We start from the raw sequence: 13,512 nt of genomic DNA, 5'->3' as shown, positions 1-13,512 counted from the left end.
CAGAGTGCTAATGAATTATAAAATGTTTTGGATGTATTATTTAGGATGACAAAGTATAGCAGCATTGCAACATGTGAAATTTCACTTTATCTCTGTTTGATTGTCTGATTTTTCCAGCTGAATGGCAGCAACCAAGGGAAAGTGCCCAGTCACTACATCTCCTCTCAGATGCTGGCCCCCTCTGGACCTGCACCCTCCCTGGCTCCTCCTCCATCCACCTTACCCAGGCCGACTCTGCCTGCAGAGTCCAAGGCCACTAGCACCTCCTCTGATGGGGGAGCAAACTCACCCACATCACCCAGTAAGTGGTCAAAACATACTTATTTTGTCAGTGTTGATGTGTGGCATGTATATGTATATTTAAAACCTTCCAACACAATATGTTATCATTTATAGTTAAATACAAAACTGGTTGAGATACAAGTGCAGAAGAAAGAACACAAATGGTTTACTGGTGTAAAGGCTCCTGGGGGGTATTCCAGACTGACAAACTGACTCCTCACTATGTGTCCGCAAGCTATAATGTTGTGGATTACTTTTGTTGTTTTTGTTATAATAATAATACTTAATAGTTACTAATTACTATTACTAGCAGTAGTAGTAGTATAGTAAACACATGAAAGAGCCACTGGTGACATGTTCCCACATTGTGACGGCCAAGTGTTACTTTGTTCCTCTCAGCTCATCATAAGAAATGAGTTCAAACACAGAACTACTTCTTGTTCTTGTAATGACACAGTGACTCTGCTCATTTGGTGATGACCCTTTTAATTAAATCTTTTCTATCCTTACTGCAAGGGACTCATTTATATGGAATATATGGAATAACTATATTATATATATACAAATGTTTATACTTGTATTTATACTTAGTGCAAAAAATGTTCTGTGGTTATAATATGAATTTGATTTGTTTGTATTCAGCTTTGGACTGTCTTCAGTAGGCACAGGAAGCTGGTTGGATTTATGAGTTCAACAACTTTAAATAAATAAATGACGCAGCGTTCACTGTACTTATAAAAAAAAGCTCATTGACTCATAATATTACAATCTTTAGAACCACATTACTGATGGAGAAGAGATCATGACAACTTATGGGAAATAAAATAAATACAGTGCTGTGAAAAAGTATTTGCCCCCTTCCTGGTTTCTTATTGTTTTGCATATTTGTCACACTTAAATGTTTCAGATCATCAAAATTGTTTTAATATTAGACAAAGATAACCCAAGTAAATACAAAATGCAGTTTTTAAATGATGATTTCATTTATTAAGGGAGAAAAGCTATCCAAATCTACTTGGCCCTGTGTGAAAAAGTAATTGCCCCCCCTTGATAAATCATGAATCAACTGTGATTTTTTTGGAAAACTGAGTTCAATTTCACTAGCCACACCCAGGCCTGATTACTGCCAGACCTGTTGAATCAAGAAATCACTTAAATAGAACCTGTCTGACAAAGTGAAGTAGGCTGAAAGATCTCTAAAAGCAACACATCATGCCTCCATCTAAAGAAATTCAAGAACAGATGAGAGACAAAGTAATTGACATGAATCAATCTGGAAAGACCCCAGAACAACATCTAAAGAACTGCAGGCCTCACTCGCCTCAGTTAAGGTCAGTGTTCATGATTCAACAATAAGAAACAGACTGGGCACAAATAGCACCCATGGGAGAGTTCCAAGGCGAAAGCCACTGCTGACCAAAAAGAACACAAAGGCTCGTCTCAAATTTGCCAAAAAACATCTTGATGATCCCCGAGACTTTTGGGCAAATATTCTTTGGACTGACGAGACAAAAGTTTAACTTTTTGGAAGGTGTGCGTCCCGTTACATCTGGCGTAAAACTGACACAGCATTTCATAAAAACAACATCATACCAACAGTCACACATGGTGGTGGTGGTGGTGTGATGGTCTGGAGCTGCTTTGCAGCTTCAGGACCTGGACAACTTGCCATAATTGATGGAACCATGAATTCTGCTCTCTACCAGAAGATCCTGAAGGAGAATGTCCGGCCATCAGTTCGTGACCTCAAGCTCAAGCGTATTTGGGTTATGCAGCAGGACAATGATTCAAAACACACCAGCAAATCCACCTCTGAATGGCTCAAGAAAAGCAAAATGAATGTTTTGGAGTGGCCTAGTCAAAGTCTGGACTTAAATCTGATTGAGATGCTGTGGCGTGAGCTTAAACAAGCTGTTTATGCTCAAAAACCATCCAATGTGGCTGAATTAAAACAATTCTGCAAATAACAGTGGGCCAAAATTCTTCCACAGCGATGTGAAAGACCCATTGCCAGTTATCGCAAATGCTTGATTGCAATTGTTGCTGCCAGGGGTGGCAAAACCAGTTATTAGGTTTAGGGGGCAATTACTTTTTCACACAGGGCCAAGTAGGTTTGGATAGCTTTTCTCCCTTAATAAATTAAATCATCATCTAAAAACTGCATTTTGTATTTATTCGGGTTATCTTTGTTTAATATCAAAATTAGTTTGATGATCTGAAACATTTAAGTGTGACAAATATGCAAAACAATAAGAAACCAGGAAGGGGGCAAATACTTTTTCACAGCACTGTAGATGCAAGGAACTGTTTTGTAGTTTAAATAGATCAATTGAAACTGAGTGGGTTGCAATCATTTCAAATTATCCTTAACAACAAGTTGTCATTACAAACCACTAAGAACTTATCTCTCAATACATTCATAGAGAGAGAGAGAGAGAGACTCAGATTTTTAGAAAAACCTTTATTTTCCAATAAATCAAGACACTCTTAAACAAGGATCAAATAATTAGGAAGGTTAAAACACAGCTGCCCTTCAACAACAGAACAGACAATTATAGTGAAACACCACTGAGATACAAACTCATCAACATGTTTCATGAGTGAATTAAACCTGAAGGCCACACTGGCTCTGGTTTTCAGCAGCGACACAAACATTGACAGCAGCCCCTTGCCTGAAACATTTCCCTCTGGATTTGTCCTTTTGTAAATGTACAGTTTGGTCTGTCCCACTATGAAGTTCAACAGCTGCCACTTCTTTACTTTTTTATAACCAGCACCAAATATAAAAGTAGTTTCAGACCAACTCTTATTGCAGTTTAAAAACTAGGTTTTCAAAGTTTCAAACAACACTTCAAGTCTCTTATAGTCCAGAAAATCGTGAAAATAAATTTCCGGTTCCTGACAAAAAGGACATTTATTGGACACAGTGGGACTGATCTTTGAAACAAAGAAGTTGACAGCCAGCCCCCCTGCAGGATTCTCCACTGACCTTTTGTTAAAAGGTGCTTTATAAAACAGCCTTCAAACCAGTTTAATCTCTCTCTCCACACATTGTCTGTTCTCCCACTCAGCTCTCTCTTGTTCAAAGGTTGGAAACAGTATTTGTACAGAGCTTTCCCACTCAACATGTACAGGTCTGCAGCTGCAACAGGTTTAAAACCAGTAATGGTCCGTCAGTCGGATCTACTTTAAGACCGAGTTCAGTGAAACGATCCCCTTCACCGGGAGTCTATGCTCCGGTGGTGTACTCCTACAGTATCTGCAGCTCCTTAGTCGTCAGCCTTTTAGTCCATGTGTTTAATATGTCTCTGGTGTGACAACTTGACCTCAGACCAAGTAGAGAGGCCACTGCTTCTGTGTTACCAAGTCCTGGACCTGCAGCATCCACTCTGGGCCTCAGCTTCACTTTCCCAGCTGAACACAAACGCTGGGTGATGCCAGGTCTGCTGCTTACCGGAACATCCATCAGGGCCCCGTGGAGTAAAGGCTCCTCCTGAAGCCAAAACAGTGCTTCATACTTGTTAACCTGTGCCATAGAGTAAATGCTACCAGGTTATTTATTATTTAATACAATTCAATTAAATTTATTTTTTCACAAATTAACCTCAGAGGGCTTTACAATCTGTACACATGTGACATCCTCTGTCCCAGGACCCTCACATTGGAAAAGGAAAAACTCCCCAAAAAACCTTTTAACTGGGAGAAAAATGGAAGAAACCTTGGAGAGCAACAGAGGAGGGATCCCTCTATCAGGATGGACAGAAGTGTGATAGATGTCATGTGTACAGAATGAACATAACAGAGTTACAACACATTCAATGCATCTGACAGAAATTATTCATATATTGAGAGTAGTAAGTATAATAATGATGGAAAAATGACATCTACTAATAATAACAGCAGCAGTGAATACAGTGGAATGATAAGGATAATAAAAGCAGTAATGGTATCGGTAATAGTAATAGTAATGTGACTAATAATAATAATGATAGTAACAGTTGGTGTCAAGCCATGGTTCCAAAGAAAGCAGACAAGCGTCAAAACCCAAAGAACAAGAGACTTCCAAAAGATCTCTAGTTAGTGACAGATTGTCAACAATGGACCTGTCAGGAAGACAGTGGGTTTGGGTCTGGTGAAGGAACTTCTCCATGACCTTCCTCACACTATTATACCACTTCATAGTCTGTAGACTGGATGCCAGTTCTTCATTTCCGAAGGTGCCTGCTCTACTGCAGCTTCTTTTTCACCGTTACTTTTCCTGTCCTCTTTCTCTCTGCTTCACTTGCTTGATTTGAGTTCTCTAGTTTCAGTTTTTATACTGACTCTGCTGTGTCTCTGCTATACTCTCACTATGTTCATTCTGACGCTGCGTCTCCTCTTGCCTCCTCTTTTTCTTTGTTTTACAGGCATAGAAAACTTTCTTACTTTCTTCTTTTACCGCTGCAGTGAGAGGAGACACTGAAACAAACACATAACAACAATGCCCAACTCAATCACTTTGTTTGCTTTGTCTACATTATCAACAAAGATAAAATTAAATTAAAATATTAATTAATATAAATATAAATTAAAATATAATTGATGTGTACTTTCTTTATTTGATTTGACAGTTGTTGACTACACAGAGACGTTGTTACTACTTCTAGGCTTCTTGAATATATATATATATATATATATATATATGTAATGTTCCGGACCTTTACCCGAGGAGATTTTCTCAATCTGGACCTTTTGGAATGTTAATTGAATACCCCTGATGTAAGGTGTTGCGTCTTCTCTCTTCAGCAGATATTCCCGGTGGTCTTTGACTATATATCAAGATATCAAGTATGACACGAGAGCCCCGGCCAGTCTGTTTTAGGCTGCTCGTCTCTAGTAGACCATCTAGTTACACCAGGATAAATGCAGCCTCCCGCCCCTTAGGTTGCTTACTACAGTTTACCAATGTTGGGCAACGATTTCAAGGAGGATTTCTGAAAAGGGGTCTGGTTAACGTAGGTTCACTTTGCCGAGCGAATAGACGATTTAACTACTCTGAGGCAGGTAGTACCTGTGGGTGGACTTCCCCACTGTGAACAGCCCTGTTTGTTTTATTTTGTATCGTTTTAATGTCTATCACCAGTCTCAAGTTTTATAGGAAGAATACACACTCACCTTCACGTCACAGGAAGGTGCCTCGTACTCAGAGACAGAGGCTGATTTCTCTATATCCCTTGAGTGGGTATATCAGAGTACTTTTATTTCCTTTACAGGTTTATCAAGCAAGTAAGATTTATTTTACAGGTGTATTCAACAATCAAGCAAGTAAGCAAGCAAGTATATTTATGTCATATCCCATGTCCAAAAAGGCATTCTCTGATATGCACTAAATTGTCCAAAAAGGCATTCCCTGATATGCACTAAATCAGGGGTATTCAATTAACATTCCAAAAGGTCCAGATTGAGAAAATCTCCTCGAGCAAAGGTTTGGAACATTACTTGCGCTATTTAGCGCTATATATATATATATATATATATATATATATATATATATATATATATACTGTGTGTGTATATATATATATATATGTGTATATATATATATATATATATATATATATGTATATATATATATATATATATATATATATATATATATATATATATATATATTCAAGAAGCCTAGAAGTAGTAACAACGTCTGTGTAGTCAAACTGTCAAATCAAATAAAGAAAGTACACATCAATTATATTTTAACAATTATTCTCAGTTTTCAAATTTAACTGGATGGATTATAAATAATACATAGAAATACATAAATGTTCTTCTCATTTCAAGTAAAATGAGGGCTGGATTAAAGAATAACTGACATAACAGAAAGCTTTTGAAAAATGTGCATCTTAAAATAAAGCACTTAATTTTAGAAAAATTAATTTCACTGAATCGCCCTGCAGCTTTAAATGCAGTTTATTCAGGTGTGAAGTGATGTCAATCAAAAAAGCCACATTATTATATTTTTCTCATCTTCTAACAAGATAAATCTATGTGCAGGGACTTTATCTGTGGTTATTAAACCACTTGTTTCAGCTCTATCCTCTCTGTTAACATCATTGTTGGTCAGTGAATTAACGTGTTAGGTTTATTTTCTGTGACTTAATTTCAGATGTGAGTGGGTACGTTTGCTCAAAAGAGTTGTTCTTTGTCTCGTAGTGGCGCTTCACTTTACCGCTTTTAATAATCGTCACGGTCTCTGAACATATGAGACACACTGGTTTTAAACTGTCTGTGTGAAGAATGAACCTATAAAAGTCTGTTCATTATTGGTTAAAGACTCTGGTCTCTCTGGTCTCTGTGGTCTCACTGACCACTTTTCTCTTTTTGGAGAACGTCATGTGAAATAACTTCAATGACTCACGTAATAATTCTCCTACTCCTCGTTGTCATTCCTCGTCTCTCCCCCGTGTGTGTACATCTCACTCGAGTCAGGAAACGTGCCAGAATACCCAAATTTGATTGGCTGAGCTGCATCACTTGATGTGATTTACGCCGCTGACCAAGTGCCGTAAAGGCTGAAAAAGCTGCGCCGGTTAAAATACAAGCACTCCGTCAAAATGTAATAATTCTCAATTATCTATCGGTTTTAGGTCCTAGGTCCGGATACAACGGCGTCTGGGTCCGGATCTGGACCGCAGTCCGCCTATTAGTGACCCCTGCACTAAATTGTCCAAAAAGGCATTCAGTTCTAATATGTAAGAATGTCCTCGAAGGCTTTGCGTATACTAATATGTTCCATAGGCACTAATTAATATGTAATATGTCCCGTAGGCACTAACTAATATGTAAGCATGTCTCTGTAGAGAGCGTAGGTTAAGAGCCTGCAGATCGAAGAGAGTCTCTTAAAAGAGCACAAGCTAAAAGTCCACTATGGGGAGTGAGTCTCTTGTAGAAGAGCCCAGGCTAAAAGTCCGCTATGGGGAGAGAGTCTCTTGTAGAAGAGCCCAGGCTAAAAGTCTGCAAAGGGGAGAGGAGAAAAGTCTCTGGGTCTGAGACCGGAGATCTCGGTATTTATGTGCTTCTGTTTTCTGCTCTCTGCCTCTCGCAGGATGTGACAGTTGTCTTAGGGTGTTCTGCTTCTCAACCAAGCAGAGACTCTTGTGTGTACATTATATCCTAATAAGGAGCCTCCTGTCATTATGACATTATGACATTAGGGCTCATTATGTCCTTCTACCAGGAAGCCTGTTCGTATGTTGAGTGTACATTATGTCCTAAAATAGTCTCTCTGTTTCTTAGTACGAAAGGATCAGCCTGCAGACATAAGGTGCTTTCTGTCTAAGTGATGTGTGTGTGTGTGTGCGCGCTTATCGATAAGCTTTAATACATGTATGTTGCAAGCGAGCACAATATGATTTTGTGTTTACAATTTTATACGTTTCTCTCAACTAAGGACATCTACAGGACCAGATCTTTTCAGTATAACTGCTTTCAATCAGTTGTCACAAACTGTCAGTTAATATCCACCATGCTGATGGACACACAGGAGCATCGACTTAACAGTCGAAAATTAAGACAGAAAGTAGAAACATTTCAAGCTACACATAGCCACTCAGGACACATGAATGACTTAAAAATTCAATATCCCGAAGAAGTCCTGAAAGTCCTGAGTACAAAGTCAGAGACAATAATAACAGACTCTATCAAGAGGAACACTGCCTTGTACCCCCTACTCTCCTAATCTCCTTGTACAAACAACACCTTCTCAAAGACACACACACAGCAAAACAAAAGTTATGTTTCTGTGTGATTCCAATGGGAAACGCATTCATATAAAACGCCTCTTCCCTGGCAGAAGATCCAAAAAGATCTGGAGCCGCACCACCTCAGAGGCCTTGGAAAACATGTCCAATACAAACCTCAGTTTTAAAGATGTTAATCATGTCCTAATTGACCCTTGGACCTCTACCAAAAATACGACCATGATATTCAAGGAAAGCTCAGATCACAGAAATCCATACACAGTTTCACTACAGGGGGATCTAATCTCAACATACTAGGGCATAACCATCAGTGCATCTAGGAGGTATGGCAAATAAATAAATTCCCTCACAGATTAGGCACACAGGGCCTACTGTAGCATCACAAAATATCTAAATATAATCAATCCCCCAATTCAAGTCTGGCTAAAACCATTCAGTGAGGATGGGTTGAACATTATTCAACCCATCCTCATGTGGAAGTGAAGTTGGGGCCCTCTAATAAACCAGTGGCATACATTTTGGGAATATCCCCCATTGAAAAAAAACTTACTTAAAACTTAACCTACAGGTATGTAAGGAAATCCTCAAAGTCCACAGAAACAGCCCAAACCATTAATGTAGAGCAGAGCTGCGAAACTTCTCTGTCACGCTTCAGGAATGTGAGGACCCAGACAGGTGGTGATAAATGATTTAATGATAATTCAACTTAAAAGAAAGTCCACAAAACAGGTAATCTGAGGCAAATCCAAAAACATACCAGGAGCACTGACACACAGGGAAACAGACTGGACTTAAGTAAGAAGACGAACTGTCAGAAACGGGAAGCACACAGACTGATTACACAATGGTGGAAAATTACAAAGGCAAAGTAAAGCCAGACATGATACAGGAGGAAGAAAGAACTTGCAAAATAAAACGGGAACTAAACAAGATGTCATGGATGATTAACAGAGTGACCCAGTTCCAGGTTCACTTGGCACAAGCTGATCCTGAACCCACTATCAAAGTCTTTCTGAGTAACAGCCCCTGCCCAGAAACAGATCCTCTCAGAGAAACCTACCAGCTCAGAAACAAAGAGCATCTAAAAAGAATGAATAAGGAGAATAAATCCAAATACATGTAATATTGGCTTAATGACACATCTATCACCAAATTAGAATGTTATTGTTTATTGAAAAGAGAATAGTCTTTCGCACAATAGAAAGATTTGATGACTTACTCATCATTTTATTGTAATTCCTTTTATTATCTACCAGTTATCTATTTTTCTGTTTAAGACAATAAAATGTGATATAATTATCCAATTAATACCCTCTTTTATATAATACTAATGCAGTGGCTCTTCCGAACGAGCTGAGTGCTTGGTGTTGCTTCTGGCAGCTTTCTGGAGAACCGCTCATTCGAACAACTTCACATTTAACACTGAGCTTCCTTGGGTCCTCAGCAACACACCTGCCATGACATAAGTGAATTACACTGCTGAAATACACTGGATTCAGGAAAAAACACCAGGGGCAGACTTAACTGTTAGACGAGGTAGACAACTGCCTCGAGCCAAAAAGCTACAAATTTATTATGATGTTTAGATATGCAATTATTACTTTTTATTCTATGTCAATGTACCCCAAAATAACTTATGAGAGGCACTTAAAAAATATGCAACTGGACTGTATACTACTTACTATGTACATCTACTTCAGAGGAAAACATTGTCGTACTACATTTTACTGGTCACGTTGCAGATTGAGATATGACACACAAAATAAAAAAAGATGCATTATTATGCATTAAGTAAATAATTAATAAATATATAATAAGTACATTGTGCTGAAAATGTCTCTGTCCCTCTTCCCTTGAAGTAAACATTTGAGTGAAGTACTTGTAGTGTGCATTTATTGATAGTTTTACTACTAATAGTTTTACTATAGAAAGAAGGGTTTGAGCACTGTTAATATGCTGTTAGCAGTGATGTCACTTTATTAAGTTAGGCCAAAGCACAAAACCTCCTATCTGCAGAATTTTCTGATTGCCAGATTTCACTTTGGATGATGAGAACAAGGACGGCTGCTCATATTCAGTCTGTCTGCAAGATAATCCCGCCCTTCTTTGAAACCTAATTTAGAGCATTGTTTTGTAGAACCTCTTCCAACTTGCACCAAGTGCAAAAGCTGCTATCTGCAAAATGATCCAGGCATCTTTCAGATAGGAGGTTTTGCTCTTCGGCCATTGATATGTTTTTATGCTTGTGTGTTTGTTTATTCAACTTTTATTCATATTAAATGTGTTGCATGTCTAAATTGCACCAAATTTTTAAAAAGCATGATTGTTCACCATTAATGCCAATAAAGCATATTCAATTGAATTGAATTGATAGAGAGACTTTTTGACTTTTAAAATAAAACATGTCTATCATGTACTAGTCACAGCACTGTACCACACACAAAGAAAACCCGCCAAACCCTGCAGCATTATAAAAAGACATTGCTACCAGCACAGCAGAAGCGGTCATTCTGGGTTTAAGCCCCTTTTTTACGGAAGAGAAAGAAGCAGCTCAATTGCCAAAATCCAAAAGCCACAGTATAGCAACTCATACTGCAATAATTAGCACATATTGTAAGAAAACCATGAGCACATAACATAATAACAGTTTTGCATTAAGTTATGACACTACATTAGCAAAAACTGGTTGAATAATGTAATAAATTCAGCACATAATGTAATAATAAAAAAGATTACTCTCCTTGTCTTCTTAAAGAACAGGAACCATTCTATTTTAATTTTTTTAATTAATAAAGTATCAATCTATCTATCTATCCATCCATCTGGATAACTTGTGTCGTGAATTCTGTTACACATTGAAGAGGCTTCATTAACTTTGTGTTATTGATGAAAATGTCCTCTGGACCAAAAAGTCCAGTTGCTTTGAATTAAGGCCTGCAGTTGTGTCATGTAAAACTAGAAAGGTTCCTTTGCTTTAAGAAGACAAGGAGAGTATTTCTTTTCTTTTCATAATGTTATAACTTAATACATTATGCACAAAACTGTTGTATCGTTACGTGCTCATGGTTTTCTAACATTATGTGCAGATTATTACAGTATAAGTTGCTGTAGCAGGCAGCAGCGAGGGGGTTTGGGCTTCACAGAGCTGAGAAAAGCCACTTTAGTGGGTTTAATCCATCTTGTCAATAATTGCACACTCAACATCTCTCCAGTCACATGTCTTGGCATGTCAAATAAAATTATGTAGCAACTGTGGTGATGGTTAGACAAAACGTCATTGATTTATAGCCAGAATTGCATCAGGCCCATGCACATGATTGGAACTAGTGTTGAACCCTATTGAGCAGTTTCAAAATAGTTTTACACACGTGGTTCAACATTGTCATGAAACATATCTTGTGAGTTTTGTAGTGATTGGACAAAAAAATGTCTGATTTATATTCTGATTTGTGTTTTGTAATGCAAATTCTTGGGTTCAGCCTTCAGTGCTGGGGATAGTTTTGGCAAACTCTCCATCAGTACTTTAGCACATGCTGGATTCATAGACTGTATATAAGAAGTGGACGTAATCATCGTGACTTTTGTTTGTGGACTGCCGTTATGAGGCCTCAAGTTCGGCGATTTTTACATTGCCATCGTGGATTAGGCCGTCTTTTTGCAACCGGTGATCAGAAGTTACAATATTTGAAATGCAGAGGAGTGATGTAGCGACGCCGTATATGGCATTGGTAGTGGCAGCGACCTGTCAATTACAGTAAGCCCGCCCTAAAGCACCATAATGGACCATAATTTACTAAATGAACATCATGCTGTATTGAAGAAGACTTAAAACTAGCGATTGAGATCATAAACTCATGTTTATAATGTTTAATGAGGTAATAAATCAAGTGAGAAGTAGAGTCATTTTCTCATTGACTTCCATACAATCAGACTTATTTGTGTAACCGGAGGAGTCGCCCCCTGCTGGTCAGTAGAGATAATGCAAGTGTTAAGACACTTCCCTTTGGTTTCACTCGGCAGAACCGGAGGTTGCCACCTGGCTGGATCACACTCCCCCTCTGCTACAGTCTCTCTTAAAAGTCCACTGTCCCATCCCTCATTTCTTAATTCAGAAGTGAATGTATGTGTATATCTCCCCTGTTGCTTCTCCAGCCCAAAGAAATAGGAGGTAGGTTCATCCTTTTCATTCAACATATAAACTGTATCTCTTACAAGAGCCTGCTTGCTCTTGTAAGAGCTACAGACAGGCAAAATCTCTCTTTATTTCAGCCACATCTTGTCTCTGTTCTGGAGTGTTTTGCTCCATGACAAAAAAAAACTAGTGCAACGATTACAATTTATAATCGCAGGATTGTTTTGCAATTGTTATGCGCAAAATTCAACAATGAATTCAAAAGTAGTGTAATGCGCACTTTTATTTTAAAAGTACTGCTATATGAACAAAAGTGCAATAACATTTGGTTTGCAAATACTTTAAACAAATAAGGTGCTTTTTAACAGCAGTATTCCCTTTACACAGTAGCAGTTAAAATACAGTTATAATGATTCTGATAATAGTTATTCAGCCGGTGTTCACAATTTTATTTTCATGTGTGTAATAGATGCAATTTGAAATATACACCTTGAAAACTGCAAACCTATCTCCGTCATGTTTTTTTTATGTTTGTTAAATTCTCAGTAGTGATAACTAAATGATATGCTTATACATATTCCAAACAATAAACTTTAAAAACTAATATGTGTGATATTTGTTATAAATGTACGTTACATAGAAGGCGATAAGAAGCTGTACATGGAGGGACTTAGGACCCAGGGGAATGTAGGTGAAGCATGGAACGTGGAGGGAGTCGAGGCAGTAACGTGCATGTGGAAGTTATGTTAATAAAGAGTTGCAGTTAAGAGCAGTTTGTTCTCACTTGCTTGTATGTTTGATTAAAAACACGACAATATGTATTTTGATATTGTCACGTTTGATCCTGTAACGAGACAATCGTGCACGTGTGTGTGAGACAGAAGGGACCGACGGTGATGGAGTGAAGGGGGGGGTTCTGGACTGGGGGAGGGAGCGGCAGCAGCAGCAGGAAGAGATGCCACACACACACACACACACAAACAGCTGTTCACCGCTCGCTGCCCGGTTCTTGTGTTAAAAATGTCCACTTAATAATAAAAAATAAAAACTGCGTTAACGCAAGATAAAATAATTGTCGGCATTAATTAATTAATACGTTAACGCATGATAAGCATTAATAAGGACAGGAAAGTCCTCCGTTTTGTGTCCATCGTTCTCCCTATCGTTGTCCATCGTTCTCCATTAACAGCTGCTTCCTCCGCAAAAATGCAGACTTTAACTGAACAACAGCTGCTAGTAAAGACAACAAGGTCAGCAACGTCTGTAATCAGTTGTCCATGTTAAATTAACCTGGTAGCCGATCAATAATCAATGTTGTTGTTTATGATTTCCGGTCACGTGATATGGGTATGACAAATCAGG

At 38.2% G+C, this 13,512-nt stretch overlaps 1 protein-coding gene across 4 annotated transcripts in view; it reads left to right on the top strand.

The window, feature by feature from the left end:
* nfic (nuclear factor I/C) overlaps nucleotides 1-13,512 on the top strand; it is an 80,622-nt gene that overhangs the window by 40,347 nt on the left and 26,763 nt on the right. For all 4 annotated transcript variants that reach the window (XM_068709349.1, XM_068709352.1, XM_068709351.1 and 1 more), the window contains one exon: nucleotides 118-301. In XM_068709349.1, the coding sequence (XP_068565450.1) occupies nucleotides 118-301 (184 nt within the window). The remainder of the gene's footprint in view (nucleotides 1-117; nucleotides 302-13,512) is intronic.

This window comes from Cebidichthys violaceus, unplaced genomic scaffold (assembly GCF_023349555.1).
Source record: "Cebidichthys violaceus isolate CVI_PGR_0920_01 unplaced genomic scaffold, fCebVio1.0.p SCAF_144, whole genome shotgun sequence".
NCBI lineage: Eukaryota > Metazoa > Chordata > Actinopteri > Perciformes > Stichaeidae > Cebidichthys > Cebidichthys violaceus.
The sequence above is the reverse complement of the archived record's forward strand: the minus strand, read 5'-3'. Positions and strand labels throughout refer to the sequence as shown.